At 45.9% G+C, this 24,729-nt stretch overlaps 1 protein-coding gene across 7 annotated transcripts in view; it reads right to left on the bottom strand.

Moving 5' to 3' along the window:
* Positions 1-24,729, bottom strand: part of GRIA1 (glutamate ionotropic receptor AMPA type subunit 1) — a 163,208-nt gene that overhangs the window by 70,862 nt on the left and 67,617 nt on the right. For all 7 annotated transcript variants that reach the window (XM_073355277.2, XM_073355278.2, XM_073355280.1 and 4 more), the window contains exons 3-5: positions 11,458-11,697; positions 8,293-8,477; positions 2,875-2,928 (exon numbers count right to left, since the gene is read on the bottom strand). In XM_073355277.2, coding sequence (XP_073211378.1) covers positions 2,875-2,928; positions 8,293-8,477; positions 11,458-11,697 — 479 coding nt within the window. The remainder of the gene's footprint in view (positions 1-2,874; positions 2,929-8,292; positions 8,478-11,457; positions 11,698-24,729) is intronic.

Below are 24,729 nucleotides of genomic sequence, written 5' to 3' on the forward strand. Positions count from 1 at the left end.
CACAGAATACTTTGTACTGGCAAACCTGACTCAGCACGGGAGCAGCTCCTCAGCTGCTGTAAGCCAGTCAGCCTAGCTCCAGAAGCTATGCTGATTTAAACCAGGTGAGGATCACGTTTTCGCGGGTTCGCTCAGATGCAGAACAGTTTCATTTTATTTGTGAACACAAAGAGGCAATTCTCTCAAGTGGAAAACAGCCATTTTTTCTGCGGGGATAAAGCTATTTCTGCAATGAAAATACCCATTTTCCTGCGCCAATGCTTGTAAAATTAAACTCAGTATTTTTGGTGCAGCTTTTTACTGACAGCTAGAGCTGGGCACACTACTATTGATTCATCGAAGTGAGCTCTTTTCTCTGTTCATCACTTGGCTGATGTCCCACAGTTTGGGGACCATTACCCTAAAAGAATGTAGCTGAACAGCAAAGCTGTTTGTTATCACCTTTCAGAATAAGGAGCCATGTGCTAGGATCCAGGAGCGCACACTATGCGTGACACGTACAGCCACGGCGGACATGCTCCTGAAAAGCTTAGTCAGTCTGCAGGCCGGCTGGAAAACAAAGCCTGGGAAGCCTTTTTCTCAGCATAAATTATTTATGGTGCGTGCTGGCTGAGTAGGAAGCCTGCTCATAGCCAGCTCCAATCCCTCGGCCCTTATGCACGGATTAAGAAAACAAACTGCATATAGTAGAAGATTCTGCCTTCTGCCTAGAGACCGTGTGACAGAGACGTAGCTCAACAGTGAGAGGGAACAGGAAGTTTTTTCTGTCTTAGGTACTTATATAATCCCTGTGACAGGTGGCTGGTCCTGGTCCTTGCAACGGCAGCAGGTCCGGCACCCCTGTGCCAGAGCAGGTGCTCCCAACTGGGCCAATTAAAAGGACAGGGATACACCTGTGCTGTGAAGGGTCACAGGGAGTCTTAGTGAGAAGAAGAGAGCTGGAAGGGAACAGGACTGGATGTGAGATGGCACTGAATGAGTGAGAGTGTCAGGGAGAAGCAGGAGCAGGATTGCCAGAGTTCCCTGGGAAAGCCTGAGATGTGAAGGGTGAGCTGGTTTGTTTATTTGTGAAGTTAGACAATAAAACTGCCTTAGAGAGACTATGGGTCTGGCTGCGAGTCATTTGACAGCCGGCAAGAATCTCTACCTTGCCACAATCCCCATTACAGCACTCGAGTGCCTCCGTCTTTAATGTATTTAGCCTCACCCCTGTGAGGAAGGGAAGTGCTGATGTGGTTCTAGTCCCTGTTCTGCCACTGGATTATTGGGTGGTCTTGGACAAGTCATGTCGCAGCTCAGTGCATCAGTTTCCCCACCTGTAAAATGGGTATAATGCTACTGACCTCACTTGTAAAGCCCTTGGATATCTACTGATGCAAAGTGCTAGGTAAGAGCTAGGTGTTGTTTTATTCACCATCCCCATTTGGTCACACACACATAAGCAGCCTGAATAACATTATTCCAGGTAAGCTCTTTAGTAAGTGTATGCAGGATTGGGACCTAACCGACTTCAAATAATAATAAAAAAAACAAATACTGCATAAAAGCTGCAGTTAGTTGCCTCTCTAAAACTTGCATCCTTCCTCCAGAGGAACATGAGCATTTTAACTCTAATTATATTGTCTCCACTGAATGCAGGGTCAGTACTGGGCCAGAATGGGGTAATTATGTGTCCATTTTTGTCTTGTAAATTATAGTGTTATTCTGGGACTGAACAAAAGACGTTTAATTGGTAGTTTAAAGTTTAATTATCAAAGGCCTGATGGTACCTTTCCACAGAAGGAGATGCAGGGGAGCAAAAACTACTGTAAACACTGCACAAGCTTGCTTGCCTGGCTGAGCCAGGAACCCCCTGCTTCCTTCAGAGGGGATGGGATGTGGCCTGCAATTTGGAGGCGTTGGGGGTCTTGGCAAAGCACAGATCCAAAGGCTACCTTCAGGGGTGGTCTTTTCCTCCAGGGTCACCCTCCCTGCTCTCGGAGGTATAAGCAGCAAAGCTGAGTTAATACTCTTCTAACAACACTAGTTCTGGTGTGGCACTATTCTAGTTTCCCTGTTGATGTGGGGATAGTTCCTCTCCTGCCACGTCACCTCCTCCCATGCCCACAGAGCCCCGATGATAGGATGTGTGCAAAGAAGGGCTTTGGCAAACTCTCAGAGAGCTGCCAACTTATGGCACAGCTGCTGGAACTTTGTCACCATCCACTGTATCCCCCTGTCTCTGTTCTCCACCTCAAGCGGGGAGAAACCAGACCCAGGTCCTCTCTTTGAACACCTGACAGGCCTTCCATAGGAGGGTTTTTGACACTGAGTGCATAACAGTTTCATAGCTATAGGTTATTGGAAGAATAAAGGGATCTCAGCATGTTGCCATTAACAACAGGGGCTCACAAGGCTCCTGGGATTGCTAATGGGATCCAGAACACGTCACTTCTGGGACACAAATTCAAATGCAGTTCAGGCTGGTAGAGAATGAAAGTCATTTCCCGCAGCTGACAGCCGCTCCTAGGACTAGATGAAACAAGTTGGGAGATCTGAATCCAGAAACCAGCTACTCAGGACACAAAAAATATTACCACAGAATTGGCATTAATTATCACTTAGTGGCAGCTTGGAAGAGAGGTCAAAGAATGAATGGGTCTGGAGACAAAACATACTTCTCACCCCTGGAGATAGTCTCCCCACATCATGGCTGACACGCCATGGGAGGGACGCTCATATTTTTGGTACCCGTACAGTGGAGAAATAAAGGTCTTCGGTCTCTATGACCGTTAAAGCTGGATCTTTAAACAGGCACAATATTCACTAACAACAAGAAAATACCAAGCAGAAAACCCACAAAAGAGGCGATAAGAAAAACAATATCCAACTCACCAAATTTGCTAGAATGTAGTGGTATCCTATTCCATTTTTTTCAAGCTTGATGATCTGTAATGTTAGAAATGTTTCATTTAGCACATCATTTATGCTAACAAATAAAGAGAGCATGGTTTAGCTGGTTACCGCCTGCTCTGTAATCCCCCCGCACCTTCCCAGTTATGCTTTAAATAAGACAGTCGGTGTGAGAACAGAGTCACAGTAAAAGGTAGATGAGCAAAGCCTTCCTAAGTGGTATTAAAGTGCTCTGAAATCAGCATCTGCAAGTATGAAATGAGGCAAAACAAGTTCATCCACCATATCCCACAAGCAGGGAGAGCAAAGGATCTGAGTCTAGAAACATCATGTGGATTCAGGAGGTGAGACACAGTTAGTTACCATCATCTATAGGAATATAGGGGTCCCCATAGGGAACCTATTGTTCTATGAATGCCAGAAAAACACCAAATGTTACTTCCAAAATATTCGTGGCATTGTGCACTTTAAACCACCCATATGTTGCCGGATTCAGACCGTGCCAAATTTAGTGCAACTCAAACTTAAGTACTGTGGGCCTGATCCTCTAGTACACTGGGGCTGTTGCAGGCCACTTGCCCAGTGTAAAGCTGCCTGGAGTCAAGCAATCAGTCAATGGAAAATCCCTTTAGTCAAGCGTGTGTGTTGAGATGATATATACATAGACTCATAGACTTTAAGGTCAGAAGGGACCATTATGATAATCTACTCTGACCTCCTGCACAACGCAGGCCAGAGAATCTCACCCACCCACTCCTGCAATAAACCTCTTACCTATGTCTGAGCTATTGAAGTCCTCAAATCATGGTTTAAAGACTTGAAGGTGCAGAGATTCCTCCAGCAAGTGACCCGTGCCCCACGCTGCAGGGGAAGGCGAATATATACATGGTGCTGCTATAAAGATATCTAGAGCTCCTTACAGCCTCTCTCCCCTGATTCTTGGGACATCTGGGCTCAGTCTGTTTCAATACTTCTTAATCGATATAATTGTTTAAAGGCCCATAACGTTTTCGGGTTTCCTTGTCAGCAAAAATGTTTCTGTTGCCTTCATTGCTAGCAAATGGGCCCTGCTTAATGGCTGATTTTTTAGCTGCTCTATTTCTCATCATTTTTGCTTGGTCTGTGGATTCCCATGAGCGGAGTTCAGTTCTTACCATGTTTCTAAAGCCAGAGATCACATCGCTATATAATCCAAACCATCTCCAGAAAAAGCCCAGTTAGTAAAAAACAAACACCGTGCCCCAAGAGTTGCCAGTTACTGCAGGGAACCATGTGCTGTTTGGACCAGGCATTTGAACAGGCAAAACAACACCTCACTTCCATGGTGCTGTGAACTGATGGTGAATTACCAGGAGAACTATCAGTGCTCAGGTGTCCGTATGCAAGACTGTTCAACAAAACCAGATAAAGACCCCTGCTGTTATAATCGTCACCAAATGCATTTGTAATGATTGAACACTTGTTCCTGTGCAACTGATTCATCTGCCTTAGCCTTTCATAGCAGAAGTGCTCTTGTATAACATTAAAACTCGCCAGACTCCCTATGCTAATCTCCCTGCCTCAATTAGCACTGCTGGAGAATACATTTGTTAACACTTTTACAAATAAGTTAGCCTCCACCACCTTTCACGTGGCACAGTTCTCCTGTGGGAGATCATTAAATATGACTGAAGCAGATGAGTCTGAACTGCTCTAGGTCAGAGTAATCCCTCAGAGGAAACAGATTTCTTCTATGCACATGCACGCTCAGAGTCGTAGGATTTGTGATTCAGGGGCGAGATTTGGGGAACAAAACCAGAATGCTGTGCCCCTTTCTACTTAGTCAATTGAGACACACCTGTGCAGTAAGTCCCCCTCTTCCACGGATGCACCTGGAAACTATCAGAGGGATAAGCAGTGTTTAATATGCGGAAAGGCTTGCCAGAGCTGAGACCCAGCACTGCTAGGCTCGGCAGCTCATTGCCCCGTTACCTTCAGCTTGCTGCATCAGTTATGAAAGTAAAAATAACTGCTTGAGCCCTGACACCTTTTTCATTACAAATTAAGCTTGGGGTATACGGTGGGACCAGGAGCTATGATCTCATGCCCCAGTGTCCCCCAGCTATTAAATAGGAGAATAGAGGGTGCTGGTTTCTTGCACCAAAAATGCCCCATGTGATTTTATTAGGTGTCAGAGTCAATTAATTGGAGAGGGATACAGACCAGCTTTCACTGAGCTGTGAACCTACCAACTCATACACACAAATTATGCATCTTGCCTCCTGTGTTTTACACAGTTATTTGCTACCTTAATTTATTTTAAAGGGCTTGCTCAGTTCTAATGCTTTTAGACTGGGGTGGCGAGCTGAGGTTATAATAGCATTTATCACTTAGTCTGAATATGGAATGAGGCAGCGTCGGGCTGCATGCTGATGGCTCGCTTGGGCCATCCAGGTTCGATTACCCACTTCTTAATGGGCAGAGTTTGATGTCTATTAGAAAGAAATTCTCTCTGAGAGTGATAAAGCGGAGAGGAGAAGTTTCCAGTTACTCATTTTAATGAGCATCAGGGAAGAAATGACATAGCGCTTTGATGGAATGCAAACACTTCTTTATCCCATTAGGACAACACCGTATGGCCCAGCGGATATCCTGCCACCAGCCAGCAGGGCTGGCTCATCAAAGATGGTTACCTCAGCATAGATAAATCATGCCCTGCAACAGACATGGGTGAGAGAAAAATCAGGTTGGTTTCTCACATGCCTGTAACCCTTGAGGGAAGATTTCTTTCAGAACTGAGCTCTGAAGAACTCGGCCACAGTGACATGAAAGGCAGCAGCAGCGGTGTGTGCTGTGCCTGGGAGAAAGAGAGCAAGCGCGTGAGTGTGCGTGGGACGGAGACTGCTGTTTGAGGGATGTCCTCCGCTCTCTGTTCAAGAGGGACCAAAAATTCACAGCCACCGAACAGGGGTAACAGGATGGCATGTGCATGGTGGGCGGGGATGTGCTAAAATATCAGAGAGAGGCTAAGGTGGATGCCTGAACACCTCAACGCACAAAGAGAGTGAGACAGAGACAGAAAGTGCAGACATCTGTAAACAGGACTTGCTGGTGCAGTGAGCAAATAGACTAGCTGTTGACCTCCGGTCCGGTGACCTGGGTTCAAGTCGGAGCTGAAGTCTCCCCGGTACTTTTGCATGTCATGGATCACCCACTAGCTAGCAGGCCCTGCTGAGGCTGGAATAGTTGGGGTATTTACGGTCTTGTTTAAAATGCATTAGCAGAGCTCTCCATGGGCTCAGGATTAGAATAGCCAGAGGCGCTGCTGGTAAAGATGGAATTGAGTGACAAAAGCCTGCACACCACCCACCTTACTATGACAGGTCCTGTCCTATTTTCATGAGCACAAAGACCCTATGCTGTGAGGGTGCTCTGTCCAGCTGGGTCATATTTCCCAGAGCTCAGTTCCCAGTTAGCCACCAGACTAAGTAGACAGATTTCCAAAAGAGCTCAGCATGCTGGGTGTTGAGCGCTGGCCCTAAAGCCACGTCTCACCAAGAACAAACTGTCATTTCTATTTGGAAATTTACATTTTCTATTACAAGGGGCACTTCTGAACCTCCTGCCGCTGGTGGCCATTTTAGTGGCAAACAACATCATTTAAGGGACAAGGGAGTTTGGGTTAAGAGAAGAGAAGCCGGAGGGCAAGACATTGGAGGTGGGGGACAGAAATTTGTCAGTAAAAAGTTCTGTAGTTTTCTTTTGTACCTACCAAAGTTCACATTTTGGGGGCATTTCATGAAATTGAGGGCAAAGCATAAAAACAAATGAAAATTACAATTTTCAGTTTCAATGTGAAAATTTTTCTTCACCCAAATGAAATTGTGAATTTACAAATGTAAACCTTAAAAAGTCTTGAGGTTTCTCACTATAAAATAGGGCCATTTTAAAGTAAACACACATTACATTTTGGGTGGTTTGTTTTCAAAAGTGGGTCCATTTTACAAAATTGAAATAAATATGTAAAATCCACAGGCTTTTAAATTTTGTTGTAAATAGTTTGCTCAACCCTAATTATACAAAAGTTTCCTTCTTGCTTCAATATCTGATATGGTTTAAAATCAAAGAAGAATTTTTCTGTGAAACATGCAGACAATGTTTAAGTAGAGAAGCTCTTCAATAAACCGGCATTGAAAGAGAAACCAAAGAGGTTTTGCTGAACACACTGCAAGAAATGCCCAGACAAGCCATCATTATTGCTGAAAAGCAGATAAATACTGTAAGAAGTAAACTCGGCAAGGAAGGAAAGATGCTATTGAACTGTTTAAGTGTGTGTCAGATACTCAGGGAAGATTGGGTCTTATATGGCTTTCGCCAAATTTTCATTGTCTAGGACATGTCAAGAAACACTATGCCTGCTCTGTGGCTAAAGAAAGGACTTTACTCTCCAGAACAGTTAATCTGGCCCCTCTCATGAGCACTAACCTCATGTAGGGGCAAATTCTACTCTATTATTATTTATGATGTTGTAGCACCTAGCAGCCTCAGTCAAGAATTGGGGCCCCGGTGGCCTAGTCTGAACACCCAGCAAATGAAAAGACAACCCTTGCTCCAGGTAACTTACAGTCTAAATAAGAGGCAAGAGAAAATAACAGATGGCTACAACAAACAGAGGGGGAAAGCACAAGATAACAGAGAGACAATTACAATAAGCATGGTAAGCAGTGGACAACACACCAGCTGTCTGGGCATTGTCAAATGTTTTGTATGCACCATGTAGAGGTGTGGAAGGCCCTAGCGGTAGCTCTGGGGGAAGGAGTTGGGGTTGGATTTGAGGAAACTGAACAGATAGATGAAGGAGAAGTCCTTGTGCATCATTCTGGAGGTGTGAGGACTGGAGGCAGGGCAGCGGAAGGAGAGATGGGCCAGGGGGTTCCCAGCTCTGATTCACAGATCCATCCTATGCCCATTTCTGAATCCAGAGGAATAAAATGAAGAATGAAGAGGCTAAAACAGTGACAATGTCTGTGCACCAATGTCTGTGCACCAATGTCTGTGTAGACCTGAAGAGTCAGAGGGCTACACAGAACCACCTCTCTGGGGGTGAGACAGTTGGTGTATTGGGCTCTGCAAAGGAGTCAGACAATTAACTGCAGGAAAAATCTTATGGAGCAGCACAGCTGACTCAGCAGCTCCAGAGAAATCCCAGGTTTCCTCCAGCTCTACAGTTTCTTCTGTATAATAAAGGCAAGAGTGTCCTGGGCTCAGTGGGCCCATTCTACTGTGATTCACACTCCCTTCATAAGTGCCCTTCTGCAGTGCACCATGGATAAAGGGAACAAGGAAGAGAACTTATCCAGGAGAAACAACGAGTCCCTTAACACAGGCAAGTCCCCTCCCGGAGCCTGTTGCCAGCACAACCTTGCCCAGGATAGCGTTCAGCCGCTCCGTCTCGCAGTCCACCACCACCAGCCGTTCCTTTTTCTTCTCCAGCTCCTGGAAGAGCATCCTGTAGCCCTCTTCTGTTGTTGTCAGGATGTTGACAGCTGTCACCTGCCAGTTCTTCTCGGCAGCTGTGTCCAGCACTTTTTGTAGGACTGACAAGCCTGGAGAAAGAGGGGAACAGTGAGGGAGTCAGGATTTAGTTCTTGTGTGTTAGCCTTTTCTTTTTTCCCTTCTCCTGGCCTGTGTGGGAGCCTGTAGTCTTGGGTCACGCAGCATCATGAGACCCCAGCAAAACTCCAAAAAGCTTTTAAAACTCAAGCATCCTACCCAAGCCAAACTATATTATAGTGACTTCTTCTGTGCCTTCTTTCCGACTATTGCAGAACAACAAGATATTATATCCGTATTTCACATTTATAAGTCATGCCACTCAGAATAGCCCTCCTCCATCTGTGGCAGCGTGGTCTGATAGATAGGGCACTGAACTGGGACTCAGACTTGGGTTCTAATCCTGGCTCTGCCACTAACCTGCTGTTTGACCTTGGGCAAGTGGTTTCACTTGTGTGGCACTCTTTCCAGTCCCACCCTTTATCGGTTTAGACTGTAATGTTGGGGTCAGGGACTGTCTCTCTATGTGTTTGTACACAGTGGGGGCCTGATCTCAGTCTGGGACTCCAGGCACTGCTATAATTCAGGTTTCCACCTGTCCCGATTTTCCCTTTTTTGAGGTAACTGGGAAGTCTGTCAGGTTACTCAGCCCACACAGCCAGCTGTCAATGGGCTCAGGATTACCCTGTATGTCCCAGGTTTTTGTACCTCAGAGGTGGCACTCCTGACTGTAATTTAAATAATTATAATAAACTTCTGCACTTCCAGTGTCAAACACAGGTGGTGCTATGGTGACACCTGCCGGGGCACTCATATCTGCAGCACGCCTGTTGCACGGAGGGGAGGAAGAGCCTGTTGTCAAGAGCAGAGGACCCCATTTGCAGTGCACAATGGGTCCTACAACATCCAGATGCTACGCTATGTACTCCTGAGTGCCACCCACTGGCATTTGATCTATTAACTAACTATTTACATATGCACAGAGCACTCCTCTAATGGGTGCCAGGGCATGATAGATGGAAACAGTGGATTCTAGTTTGTTTGCACAACCTCCTAGGTGATATGTAACACAGAAATAATAATAATCTCATTTACAGATAAACATAGGCAGTAAGTCAGAGATATGGTCACTCTCTAAATGAGATGTACTTATTTAGCGTTTCAAGGGTAACAGCAGCAAATACATACATTGCACCCCTGCACTGGAATGCTTTACAAACCTCAGTCATTTAAGGGCTCACTTGTGTGTTAGATGCACAGCCCCGCGTTGGAAATGTGTGTAGTTAACACCAGTGTGAAGGACAGAGGTGTGTACCTGCTGCTGCACTCCTCTGGGAGCCAAACATACCCTACCCCCATCCCCCGCTGGCATGGGCAGGCATGACCCTGCCTCTATCCTTTGTCTCTTGCGGCAGCATGCCCTGCCCGGGGCCTCTCAGGGGAGCGGTTCCTGCTCTCCCCTGCCTGAGGGCACAGACTGCACTGTGAAAAGCCCTTGTGCACGTGCTCCACCAAGGCCCCACCAAGTCTAAGCCTCACAACACTCCTGTAGTTTTGTAGCCATCTGAGAGATGGGGAAACAGAGACAGAGCAGGCAGGGCACTTGCCTAACATCAGACATGAAGTTTATGACAGATCTGAGTAGAGAACTCAGTCACCATGTTTTAACCAACAGATCCCACTTCTTCTATGCATTTATTTACCTGCAGAGCAATGATACCATTTGTTCCTGTTTTGGAAAAAAGGGTTATTAACAGCAAATTTAGTATCTTGATAATTGGTTCCTAGAAGCTCAATGACTCTCGTTAGTAATTGACCGGTGTTCACTTAATGCAGGGAGCTCAGAGAGTTTTCCAAACTATCCCAGCTGCGCACACAAATGTCATGCTTGTGTGTGCAAACGGGCATTTGATAGGCAGCTACCCATTGTGCCCTAAGTGCCAATTGCACAAATGGGGGGTTCCCACAGGCATCAGGTTAGGCAGACGGCTTGAAAACAGGATCATAGAATCATAGAATCATAGAATATCAGGGTTGGAAGGGACCCCAGAAGGTCATCTAGTCCAACCCCCTGCTCAAAGCAGGACCAATTCCCAGTTAAATCATCCCAGCCAGGGCTTTGTCAAGCCTGACCTTAAAAACCTCTAAGGAAGGAGATTCTACCACCTCCCTAGGTAATGCATTCCAGTGTTTCACCACCCTCTTAGTGAAAAAGTTTTTCCTAATATCCAATCTAAACCTCCCCCACTGCAACTTGAGACCATTACTCCTCGTTCTGTCATCTGCTACCATTGAGAACAGTCTAGATGCATCCTCTTTGGAACCCCCTTTCAGGTAGTTGAAAGCAGCTATCAAATCCCCCCTCATTCTTCTCTTCTGCAGGCTAAACAATCCCAGCTCCCTCAGCCTCTCCTCATAAGTCATGTGTTCCAGACCCCTAATCATTTTTGTTGCCCTTCGCTGGACTCTCTCCAATTTATCCACATCCTTCTTGAAGTGTGGGGCCCAAAACTGGACACAGTACTCCAGATGAGGCCTCACCAATGTCGAATAGAGGGGAACGATCACGTCCCTCGATCTGCTCGCTATGCCCCTACTTATACATCCCAAAATGCCATTGGCCTTCTTGGCAACAAGGGCACACTGCTGACTCATATCCAGCTTCTCATCCACTGTCACCCCTAGGTCCTTTTCCGCAGAACTGCTGCCTAGCCATTCGGTCCCTAGTCTGTAGCTGTGCATTGGGTTCTTCCGTCCTAAGTGCAGGACCCTGCACTTATCCTTATTGAACCTCATCAGATTTCTTTTGGCCCAATCCTCCAATTTGTCTAGGTCCTTCTGTATCCTATCCCTCCCCTCCAGCGTATCTACCACTCCTCCTGAGTAATCACCTCATTAAATCTAAATCATTGCCCGATTTGACATCCAAACCACTTATGCTTGGGCTATTTTCCCTAGGGAGCAGTCGTCAGTTCTGCCCGGGGTGACAAACAGACATGCTTCGCCCACTCTGCCTGGTCACTCGCCACTCACCCCGGTCAGCATCGTAAATGTACACAAACTTCTGCCAGCTGTAGTGTTCGATGATGTTGATGAGGGCATCCTGAAGTTCTGGGCGCAGCTGGAGGACGAACTGGTTAGAGGTGTCGACGGGGAAGCTGGGTGTTATGAAGCAGACATGGAGTGCCCCGCAGAAGGATGTGAGCATGTTCACCGTCTTCCTGTCGTAAAACCCAAAGATGGCATAGACACCCTTGGAGAACTGCGAGCAGACTGGAAGGGGGAGAAAGAGATGGTCAGGGGAGCTAGGCAAAGAAGCCCAATTTCTGAGGCAAGCCTCTGTTGCTCTGGACTATTCATCCCTCTGTCTGGGCACATAAGCTGATATAGCCATTCTGCACTGCATTCAGTTAGGGAGCCAGGAGGTGGGGGATGCCCTGCCCTTTAACTCCACATGCCTTCTCTAGCTCTGAATTCATCTTAGATGACACTGCGAGAGAGAACGCGTCTGCTGCTCTCCCGTCGCTCCCTTGCAGACACTGCTCACACGAGGGTGGAACTTCAGGGATGGAACTCAGGAATTGCTGGCTCCCTAGCACTGAGCAAAGGGCAGTCCCTGCCACATGAGAATTGGGGCTTACAACTGCTGTAGAGGGTGACATAGCCACACACAGATGAAGGTGGGTCATTCCATCCAGTAGGGAGCATTGGCACCCTAACTGGTACAATCTGTACTCCCCACCCCCAAGTCCAGCAAAGCTTGTCAAAGAGCATTGAAGAGTTCAGACCCTGCACTTTGGCAACTATCTATAATGTACCTTTGGCCATCACAAACAATATATGGTTACAATATGCACACACACAGCATAGATGATATAGGGTAATGCTGAATTGCATTACACTGTGCATATGTGTGTCAAACACACGGAGCCAAGGCTAGGTTTATAACCCTTTATGTCCATCTATGTGGGCTGTACTGTCACTGGCCCCACATTAGGAAAATCACTGTTGCCATGGTTAGACACTCACAGTGGCCAACAGCAGCTCTGTATTCAAGTCTGGTGCTGGCCCAGAAGGAAATGGGAAGTGCATGAAAATGAGCTCCCTATGCCCAGGATAACCACGGATTGGGGCCCTTTCATCTCCCTACAGAGGCTAGTGTAGGTCTTGGCCTGGAATATGTGCTCACTGCCCCTCGGGAACTGCCTGCAATTGTGTGTGTGTTGGGGGGAGACAGAGAAGTTCAGGGACCATGGGGGATCAGCTAGAGGAGCCCCAAACAAGGTAGCTTTTGAGTGGAGGGCTCCAGAGGCTGTGCTTTCCTTTTCCCAGATGACAGGGTTCGAGCCGAGGAGCCCCCCCACCCTTCCTTGGAGATGGCGGCTTTGAAACAACTGGCTGGCTAAGACGCCTTGTGGGGGTGCCGAGACTGCTCAGCCCTGTTGTGTCATCCTCAACTTAGCTGCCTGTTCAAGGATGTAGGGACGGCACTGCCTCCTTCTAGCCCAACTCCTCAGCAAGGCCCCTGCCACGCCTGGGGGGAGGCAGAGGAGTCATTGGCTATTTCTGTGGAGAGGGACGCTGCTGAGAGGGGCTTCCCACTAAGGAGCTGGCTGGTTCTCACGGACACCACATCCGGCCAGGCCACAAAGCCACGAGGGCAGAGTTCAGCCCACGGACGTTGCTTTAAGTTATTGCAGACTGGCCTGTTTTCAATGTCTGCTACACACCTCAACCCTACTTCACGCTCCAAGCAGTCAGGGGGCCCTTGGGTTCCTAGTATCTTTTGTACCTGGGGAGGCCTATATGCCTGTTTCCATGCATGCAGATCTGGTCACCCCATCTCAAAAAAGATATATTGGAATTGGAAAAGGTTCAGAAAAGGGTAACAAAAATGATTAGAGGTATGGAACGGCTGCCGTATGAGGGGAGATTAAGAAGACTGGCACTTTTCCGCTTGGAAAAGAGACAACTAAGGGGAGATATGACTGAGTTCTATAAAATCATGACTGGTGTGGAGAAAGTAAATGAGGAAGTGTTATTTATGCCTTCTCATAACACAAGAACCAAATGAAATTAATAGGCACCAGGTTTAAAACAAACAAAAGGAAGTATTTCTTTACACCACGCACAGTCAACCTGTGGAACTCTTTGCTAGAGGATGTTGTGAAGGCCAAGACTATAACAGGGTTCAAAAAAGAACTGGATAAATTCATGGAGGATAGTTCCATCAATGGCTATTAGCCAGGATGGGCAGGGATGGTGTCTCTAGCCTCTGTTTGCCAGATGCTGGGAATGGGTGACAGGGGATGGGTCACTTGATGATTCCCTGTTCTGTTCATTCCCTCTGGGGCACCTGTCATTGGCCACTGTTGGACAACAGGATTCTGGGCTAGATGGACCTTTGATCTGAACCAGTATGGCCATTCTTATGTTCTTTTACTTTCGAAGCCTGGGGGTGGGGAAGGCTGGATCAGGAGATGGTGGCCTGGAAGTTCACCATGACTAGCCCGTCAGGGTGTGTGTCAGCTCTTGGTTTCTGATCTCAGCAGTTACTGGTGCTGCTATGCAGTATGGGAGGTTGCTGTCTCATGTCGATGGCCTCCTTAGGAGAGCACTTAATGAGATTGTGGGAGCTGCTGGAAACCTGCCTCAAGATTTCAGTGAGGCAGAGAGAGCAGCCCACACTGCGGGTTGTAAAGCTCAGTCCCAGACACAGTCAGATTCATTTAATATTGCTCCTGTTTATGGCACATTCCAGTTATTATCAATACATCTCCAAGCCCCAGGCACTGAGAGTGACAGCATTTCCCGCTGTCAGAACTCCTGGCACTAGCATTTCCTTCCCTTGTCACTCCATGTCTTAAAGACCCCTTGGCGGTGACATTTACACTGACTCAAGGCTTCGCGCTGCCCCATGTTAAATAAAGGAGGAGGAGCTGATGTGACAGCTTCATTTTGGGGTCCCCTGGCAAACCCCTGCACGGTCCTCAGGAATAGCATGATCTGCTTCTAGACTGGTGGCAGGCAGCATTATGTATTCCATGTGTTCCAAGGAGGACTGAGGGTGGGGATCAAGAGTCATCCTCAGATAGCCTTACTCCTGAGCTTACCATTGACCCCCCGCCCCCGATAAACTCCATGTCACAGGAATTACCAGGCTGGATCAGACCATACAGCTCTGGAGCCATCTCAGACAGTGATTCCATCTCAGACAGTGCCCTGCCTCAAGTGCTTCAGAGGAAGGTGCAAGAAACCCTGCAGCAGGCAGATGTGGGATAATCTGCCCCACCCCTATATAAAGCTCATCCTACCCCCTAAAAGCTAGAGATTGGTTTCATCCCTGAAATCAGGACTTTCACATCCCTTTCCAAAGTCTATTTTTATTAGCATTAACTATGGATATTCTCCTTCCTATGTATAAGCAGTGGCAGTCCAGCATATCCCCACCATACTAAGCCAAACACAGCCCTGCGAGGGAAGGGCTGTTTTAAGGTATGACAATCAGACATCTCTCTAGAAGGCTGAATTGAACATCATGACAATCCCAGCACCCACTCACCCCACTGCCACCGCTGGGACACCCTCGAAGCACGCATCGGAACAAGAAGAAAACAGTCTCATTGATAAAAGAAACAGACTAGCTGACTCAGACTCTGGATCTGATGAAGATTTGCAAGGAAAGCCCAGGATTTCAGGACTCATTTCAGTCTGGCCACCACCATGACTTTTCCCATTCTGATATGCTCAGGAAGGGTATGAGACTGGAAACCACTGACCTGATGCCCTAATAGTTAGCAGGTGGCAGATGGATACATCTCTCTCTGGTCTTTCATCGGAGGATGGTGAAAGTTTTGTCATGCTTCAAGTGACCAGCCAGTTAAATGTCTAACTCATCCCACTATCATGGAGACTCAGATGACAGGTCAAAGTGACTTTTGACCCAGGGATGTCAGCATGTCATGCTAACACTTTAAACATCTGCTGGATTTTCTTATTGTTTTGTATCTGTATTACAGTGCTGCAAGAGGCCCCCAACTGAGATCAGGGCCCTGTTGTGCATAAACATCCTAAGAGACAATTTCTGCCCCCAAAGAACTTACAGTCTAAAGAGAGGAGACAGACAATGGATGGCAGACAGGAAGAACTGTTAGTCCCATTTTGCACATGGGTGTGCAGTCCCCACTCCACATGCACACGGCAGGTGTGTGAAAGGGTCCGCGCTAACCTGAGCAATTAGGGAGAAGGCAGACCGTGGAGCTGGCCCCAGAGCCCTAGCTGGCGAGAGGACGGGGAGGAAATCCTGCAGCTTCCAGCCCACGTTCCCTTGGAGGAGAGGAATCCCATTCCAGAGCAGAATCTCAGCCCTGTCCAAATGGGACCAGAGGACTGGTTGCTGGCCACCTGGTCGGCTCTGGACCAATCTGCTGGCACAGGAGTTGCGCTAGAGAGAGATGTCAGATCACATGCTGTTGCCACTGCTGAAGGGAGCTGCCCCAAACACAGCCAGAACCTGGGGCTAGGGCTTTGGCCCAGTAAATACACCAGGATCAAAGCTACAGCCAGGCTGAAGGAGCAGCCTTGACTCAGCAGAGGTGTTCTGACCACCATGGTGATGGATACCAGTGATGCAGCAGACTGAAGCTCCCCCTCTGAGCTCGCCCCATGCCCAAGCACTAGCAGCCATTGCAGAAGGAACCCTGACTGGGGCTGGGGGCCGTTTGGATGCCTGAGGGAGTATATTTAAGCGTTGGGACTCCGTACAACTGTATTATTGCTAGCGGGTGTATGCATGACCCTTGCCCCCATGTAGGAGCCCTTAATGGTCTCTTGCACTAACTGAGGCTTGTCCATGGTCAGATAAAAGCATTAGGGTTGTATCTGAATGCAGCATTTATTCATGGGATTAATTCCCACCTCCCCAAAGGGTGTGGGAAGGAACCAAGAGGCTCGGGCCCAGTGAGAGGCCAATGGAGTACCCTCCCCCTCAGGCATGCGGCTGGGAATCTGAGCACCACACAACAAGCTGGGCCCGGAACTGAGGCACAGAGAGATTAAGGGCCAAGTTTTCCAAATAGCTCAGGGCTTCCATTTAGCCACCAAAATAAAGAGGCCAGGTTTTCAAAAGAGCTCCGCATGGTGCGTGTTGAGCTCTTCTGAATGGGAGGGGATCACTTTTGAAAGTCTGGCTGCTCATGACTGGCCCCAAATCACTCATGGAGTCTGTGGGAGAGCTAGGACTTTGAACCCAGATCCCACGAGGGCAAAACCACTGCCTTAACCTCCAGGCTGGCCTTCCTCTTTCTGCAGTTCAGTCTGCACCATTGGGACACAGAAATCCTGCAACAGCAGAACATGCACATTTTGGGGTTTTTATAAAATCCTTTCTAAAAGCCCGCAGGAGAAGAACCTGTGGTCACTCTCTTGCCATCTCTTAAAGAGGGGAAGACACCATGGGTCCAAAATTGCAATAGAAAAAAATCCTTTTCTTTGTCTCACTATGGAGTCTCTTTCCAATTGGCAGTAGTGTCTATATCAGCCATCATCCTGGGACTGTCACATTGCCACAGAAAAGTAGCAGATCAGATAGAAGTATTCTCAACATCATTTCCATGTGACTGGGCCAACGGGACTAATGAACAGTGTTGTATGATTCCATATGTGAGAGATAAGACTCAGAGCTCTAGGGAGCCAGTGCTCAGACTCACTGCATGATTAAAGTGACATGCTTTGTACAGCTGAGCCAGTCATTTGCAATTAATAATCCAGCCAGTAAATTTCGCCTATTTCTTAGCATACCATGATTTCCTCAAACATATTTGCTATGTGAAATTGTTTTATTTTGTAAAATAAAAAAAAAATAACTGTTATGGATCAACCATGCACAGTCAACACTCCTACGCTGTTCTGGGATACCCAGGAATTCTCTCATTTGCAACAGATTGCACCAAAGAGGATTGAAAGAACTAACAGTCCTTATTGTTAGTAATTTTGGAAAAGACCCCTGGCTCATATCATGTTTCCAGATTCACAGAAACCACTGCTAGTCACTGCAGATTATTTGGGGGAAAAGACTGGCCAGGGTTTGATCATTTGGGGAACAACAGGGGATTTTTCATGGCAATTAATTAGAAAATGTTAGTCATGTTAATAGTTAAGAATTTCAATCACCTTTACAGCAATAGTCCTAACTCCAGTGATGGACAAGCAATAATGGTCAAATTGTTCAAGCTCTTGAGACTGGTGTACCAAATGTATTAATCAGGCAGAAAATAAAGGAGATAAATACTTTCCATGAGTTTAATGGAAGAAGGGAATTTGGAATTTTTTTCGTTGTCTTACGGGTTGCATTTTTTTGTTGAGAACTGAATATGAGGGGCAACTGGTGTGAAAATGACTGGGAGAAGTTTTTAACGGATAGGGGAAAAGGCAGCACAAAACAGAATGGTCAGATTCCTCAGTTATCCTTCCCAGATCTCCATTCACTCAAATCTGGCTCAATTTGAGCTACCATCCTCTCTTGAGTAGGCAACAGACCCTTTGCAAACACTTTGGCCATGAGCTGTGGTGGGGATAAGGTGCATGGTTCAATTTACAGGCATTTCTGCCTTTAAGATAAGAAGATCCTTTCTGTTTCCCAAGTCTTCTCTTGGCTTCTCCTTTCATACGAAAACCCCCAGATTAAATAACTGAAACCTGACAGGGTTAGGAAATAGGCATTATGTTGAAAGCACACACAGGATATTGCTCTTCCACTGACACCTGTCAGTCAGCTGAAGACATACACACAGGCACTTGAGTCAACAGCCCTAAAATAAGGAAAGAGACATCCTCCAGCTTTAAACTGCACATTTTCACTGCAGGGGAGGAAGGTGAGGAAGAAATTCGGAATATATAAACAATTGCTCTCTCTAAGCAGTTGGCGGGCGGCAGGGCTCGACCCCCTAAGAGTCCTGCTTCTGGGAAGTTGGGGGGTGTTTGGAACTGGAGTTTCAGTTTGACCCATTTTAGAGACAGGGGTCAGTCATTACATCTGGACCCTATCACACGATACACTCTCCGCGAGGGTACCTCCTCCTGGTTGCTCTGGGGATTAGCCCCTTTCCAGGTCTGCTGCCCCCTTGCTGCCCTTTTGCCACACCCTCTGCCCTAGGTTTCTTCCCTCTCTACTGGCCAGTGTGTGGCCATTGGCTCCCTCGCTTCTGCCAGGTTGCTGGCTTTATACTAGCCCTCCCTGTTCCTTCTCACCTGCACTCCATCATCACTCATGGGATTTCTTAGGCCACCTAATTCCCCTCAGCTGTAGCCTCTCTGGTTAAGTGGCCCCTTCTCTGCCTTTTTAACCCCTTCTAGGCTAGTGCGGGTGAACACCCCATCACAGACCCACATCTGAGTTCCACGGAGCTCGGATCTGTGTTTTTTAATCTGACCCATTAAAAACAGCAAGGAAACACCCTTTCTCCTACAAATAGCATAACGGAACATGCAGAAACTGATTCTCAAACCTTGGGCAAGTTTGTTTGTTTTCAGTAGATGGCACTTTTCCCACCATGAGAGTTCCCTCAGAGCCAATGCTAGGGAACCTAGAGCAGCCGTGGAGGGACACCGGCCACAAAGGAAAGCAAGTGAGAAATCTCAGGAGGCTACTGGTTTCCTGAGTAAGGAACATGGGGAGATTCTGGTGGGAATCCAGGAACAGAACTTTAGAAAACAAATTGTTTGCTGTTGAGGGAGCTGGAGAGGTCACTAGAGAGGAGTATTTAGCAGTAGTTCACCTCTCGGTTGTTTTAAAAGTGCTACTGTCTCCCATGACTGGAGATGTGAAATGTAATATTCAGCTGAAGATTTAACTTCATTTGCAAGGCATTTAAAAATCCCCAGGTAAGACTGAGCTCCTCAATGGCTGAAGTCTTATTACCATAACGCAACTCTTCCTTCACCTGGGAAACAGAAACAAAGCACAATCATCTAGATTTGAACTCAAAGCAAAACAAACCCACTGTCGTTAAGGGTGTCAAGAAACAGTCCTGAAGACTCTTGTCTGGCTTGCTCTGTGTGCGTCTGTGTGAGCGTATTTTATTTTTAGCACAGTCTGCTTGGAGGCAACCCTCACACAGTGATGGAGGACCTGACATCAGGTCGGAGAAGCCAGTGGAATTTGGATCAGAGGGTGTTAGTGTCTGTTCCAATTAGGAACAACTCAGAACAACTCACAAACATTTGTCCTCATAGTGCTCCAATGTGGCTGAAGCACCAGAGTGCATCTCTTCACCAAATCCCAATGACACGCCCACAGAGTTCTCTAGCAGGAAAAATAGATCCTATATTCCCTGATGGCTTTAACATATTTCCTTACCTGAAAGTAGACATTTCCCATATATTCGCTCAACCACAAATCAGCCTCAAGTCATAATGCAAGAAACATTCCTCCCCAGCCATTTTAAACAGTTTAAAAGGTATGGTTTCCTTTCACTGTGTCCTGCAGTACTTGTAATAATCTCTTGGAAGCTTGAAACCAAATCTGCTTTCCAAATCAAGGTGTGTTACTCCCTGCCATCACATATGAACACTAGTTAATTATTGTAGGGTTGCTTGTGGGCATATGTGCTGCTGGCATTAACTTTTCTCCCTTGTTAGTGAAAAAGGAATCAAAACATTTTAACAAAAACACCCACAAGCAGTAAAGAAAGTGACATGGATTTTTCAAATAGTTGGAAAGAAATTTAATAGTGATATAGACACTTGAATGGCTGACAATTAATTTCTGTGCTCCCGTTGAGCAAAAATCCAGTTTGGGATGTTTATTTATTGCAGGTTGCTGGGTATAGTGTCATCGAGTTTAGGCCAAAAGGGACAAAAGGGACTACCAGACTTCAGACCACCACCACCACCCAGCACCCGCACACTAAACCCAACAACTGAAATGAGTCCAAAATCTTGCAGCCCACAGGCAGAGAATAGGTGGGACCCAGGCCCTTGCAATACCAGAGAAATGGTTAAGTGAGAAGAATGGAAGAAAAATGGAAACAGAATTTACCTTTGGCCATCAGAAATCAACAAAATGGCAACTGGTCTTTCCTCTATGATTTCAACGATTCAAGTACACTTTTGAACTAGAATCCTGCAGCTGGTTATGCTTCTGGACTCCAGAGTATGGATGGAGGCAACCCCAAATTGACCTTTGACCTCTCCATCAGCAATCACTCAAATCTCCCATATCAGATTTCACAGATTCAAATGCTTTTTTTAAAACCTACAATCTTGAAACTTGGTTCTGATGGTGGGGGGAGGGGACAGGGGAAGGATCCAAATTTGCCTTTTTTTTTTTCTCTTTTTTATCACAGGGCAGCAAAAGACTATAAATAAGGATGTCTGAAAAAATACGGTGGAAGTGAATAGATGATTTTGTGAAAGCTCCATCAGCTTCTTCCTTGATTTTTAAATAAGCCATATTTAAATAAATTACATATTTAAATAAATATGTAATGGTAGAATGATTGTTTTGTTGAGGAATAGCAAATTAAAAACAAAACCAATTTTTTTTGAAGATCTCTAGTCAGTCTGTTTACAGAAAAATTATGATTTTCTCCCATGAATGGAGCTGTCAAAGTGGGTAGGAGGCCATCATTCCAGTCATCTGAGCTCACAAATTCTATTTAATGGATTTGAGTCAAGAAAATTGTTGAGGGTGAATAGGTGCAAGGCCAGCACTAATTGTAGTAGCTACATGCAACCAAGGGTGAGCTGCTGGCAGTTCGTGCATAATGCTTTGCACTTATACAGCAAATTTTATTGGGCAAATCTAATTCTGTGGCCTGCAAACTCCACTTTGCCCCTTTGCAGCTCCAACTTGTGTCTGGCTGGGTGGCTTGGGATCAGGGGTTGTGACCAGCATGCCATTCCTGCCCCCTTCTCATTGCATTGCTGCAGACCTTGGACACAGTTGAGAATCCAGCCCAGTGTGCTTTGCAGACATCTGTGAATTAAGCCTCACAACACTTGTGTGAAGAAGATGGACGCTATTCTTCCCCAATTCAAAGAGGGAGAGAGTTGTTCACATGCTCGCCCCAGGCCACAGAGCAATTTAATGGTAGAGGTAAGAAGAAAACTAAGGAGACATTGTTCCTAGTCCTGTTCTTTAACCATTAGACCACATTTTATAGCAAATGTAGTATGCAGTGGGATATACAGCCAGGCTGACGACTTGCCGGATACTTTGGCTCGCGGAGGCTACCAATCTGAATGTCACTCCAAGTAGAATTGCACTTGACACCAATACTTTCTGGGGTAGCAGTAAAACAATGGCTAATCAGCATGGCCCAAGATGGTAGTGACGCCATTTACAATGGTATGAGGCCTTTGCGGAGATAGGTTGGGTATTCAAATAGCTTACTGAGGATGGCCAGGTACCCTTTGTGGATAGATACAGCCTTTTCTAACTGGGGAAAGTTTGGCTAAGGATGGTTGTGTAGCTAAGGCACTGGAGTGGGAGAAAAGAGAGCTGGGTTCAATCCGAGCACTGATGCCACAGACTTGCTGTGTGATTTTGGGCCAGTCACTTAATCTCTCTGAGCCTCAATTCCCCAACTTCAGAATGGGGAGAAAACTGCCTTCTCCAGCTCTAGCCTATTTAGAGTGCAAATTCCTTGGGGCAGGGCCTGCCTCTCACTATGTGTTTATAGAGCACCCTGCATAATGAGCCCCTGATATTACTTGGGGCCTCCAGGCGCTACCATAATGCAAATAAGCAATGTTAATAATCAGTGTTTTATCCACTATGGAAAACTGCGTCCTAAAAATCTTGAAAGAAAAAATCTTTAAAATATTCACTCTTTTCTATTGCCTTTAATCTGCACGTCATGTCGTATTTTCAGAGCCATTAATCAGTATTCCCACGGCCTGCTATCGCGCCTTTTTAACCCGAGCCTTTTTAAAGGCTTCTCTCTTCCCATCCACTAAACAGGCTCATTTCTGAGTCATAAATACCCTGCCACATCACTATGAGCAAACACAGTTGCAATAAAGTCCTGTGAAATCTATTCATGAATTGGGATGAGGTTAAAAAAATCATATTTACCATATGCAAAGTATATTATACAGTCCCTCTAGCCTATCTCCTCCTTCAGTGAAAAACTTGGTTTCTATACATTTGAAGTCCCCAGAAGCAGAGCAATGAATATTAAAGATGATTACTAATGGGAAAATTACATCCATACTATAAACTGAGGTGAGAAATAAAGGTGTAACTGATTCCCCTACCACTGCTCCAAAAACATGTCTGGCATTTTACTGATTAGTCCACCTCCAGTCACTGCTACACTGGTAAAAACTCACTCCTGCGACACAGTCTTGCTGCTTTCTGTTTGGGAATCAAGAACACTGGGGAAAAAATCATTTAAGAAAATCACAGAATATCAGGGTTGGAAGGGACCTCAGGAGGTCATCTAGTCCAACTCCCTGCTTAAAGCAGGACCAATCCCCAATTTTTGCCCCAGATCCATAAATGGGCCCCTCAATGATGGAACTCACAACCCTGGGTTTAGCAGGCCAATGCTCAAACCACTGAGCTATCCCTCCCCCAAACCATGATGTGCTGAGAAAATACCCAGCATTTTGGAACTCGGTAGCTCAGCATAACATTTAATTGCAAGCTATAACATCGTAACTATTAAATAAAGGGGGTGGGGTGAAGGGGGGGGTGGGATAACAGAAGCCAAATGTGTCATGTAAGGTAGAACTTGCTGTAAATGAAATGCATTTTGTCATTAACAGCTTCTTTTCTTTCCCTAATGTGTTATAGTTATTCATAGCAGTTCTGCTAGACATAGACATCTGCACCTGTCTTCAGTACAAGTTTCCTTTTTGATGAGGCTTTTGAAAGTAGTTGTTCTAAAGCCTGTTATAGGTTGATATAGAAAAGCTTTGTAAGCCGCAAGCCATGGGCTTTTTCCCAGTATTTCTCTGGAGAGGCTATTTGACAGCCAAATATTTCTTACCATCAGGAGGTTTTCATGGCACTTACCCTAAATATTCCCTTTCTTTAATTTCATCCCATCAATCCTAGTTATACTTTTATATACCATGGTTAATAAAATATGTGCATATGCTTCCCAAATTTGCACTGGCCATTTCCCCCTCCCCACAGATGCATGACATTGCAAATCTAATTCGTTGCCTACTTTCAATCTTGCTTCCTTTGTAGCACTCCTGCTCTCCATGTTTCTGCCTCCCATTGAAAATATGTGCTTTGGCTTAGTTTTCCCAGCTGTGGTTTGCTTTTTCAAAGTTATTTTCTGACGACATTTTAAACCTCTCAAGGCCCCTTTCTATTTTTTTCTCTGCCCTCACTGGCATTTGCATCTCCTCCCCGGCAGCCCATCCCTTGTTTTCAGCTGTTCTGCTATTTACTCCCACTTCTAGATCTTTAATAAACATGGTACTCAAGGTTATCTGTAACACCAACCTGTGTATCAGACACATCCCTGCCACTGCAACGCAATGCCTTTTGACTATTCCTCATTCCTTACCCACTGTTTAGTCTTTTGGCCAGTTTTCAATCCAAATGACACCATTTTTTACCTAAATATATTACATCCACTCTCTTCCCCTCATCCACTAAGTCCCAGATCCTGTAATTTCCCATGTGTGGGAAGATAAAGATCCCCATTGACTTCTGAGCTGTAAATTGCAGGATCAGGGCCTAATCTTGTAACTCTGACTTCGGTAGGTAAATGAAAGATGAATTAATTGTCAAATGTGTTTGTTTCCAGGTGTATTTATTTTTAAAACTAATTATCTCTAGGCATTTATATGCTCATCACCATGGTAGGATACATGAGCATCTAAGGTCTATATGCACATGGTACACACTGCAAACAATTCATTCTTGGTTTGTTTTAGTTTGAACCCAGAAAAAAATGCTTTGTTCTCGTTACAAATTTATTTCCGGGATTTTTAAAGACATGTTCTAGTACAAATAATGCAGCTTGAACACAGATGTGTTACTAGTAATGTTTATGACAAATGTAGAAGCTAAAACATAAATGAAGTGTGTGTTTGGCTCATAAATCATTCATTATATGGAATCATTTGGATAACGAATGTACCCTCTGAACATTCCAGTCGCAGATGACATTTGGAGACCTGATCCTGCATTCTCTCTAACCCCAGAATGACCCCAGAACCCCTCTCACTGACCACGTGGAATTATTTCCCCTTCCCCTCTGCTTCCTCCTTTTCTAACTTTCAGCTTCTGGGTTATTTTGCAGTATAGAATGTCGGTCCTGCCCTTAGGTGTACCTGAAT

Source organism: Lepidochelys kempii, chromosome 8, assembly GCF_965140285.1.
Source record: "Lepidochelys kempii isolate rLepKem1 chromosome 8, rLepKem1.hap1, whole genome shotgun sequence".
In the NCBI taxonomy this organism is placed as follows: Eukaryota; Metazoa; Chordata; order Testudines; family Cheloniidae; genus Lepidochelys; species Lepidochelys kempii.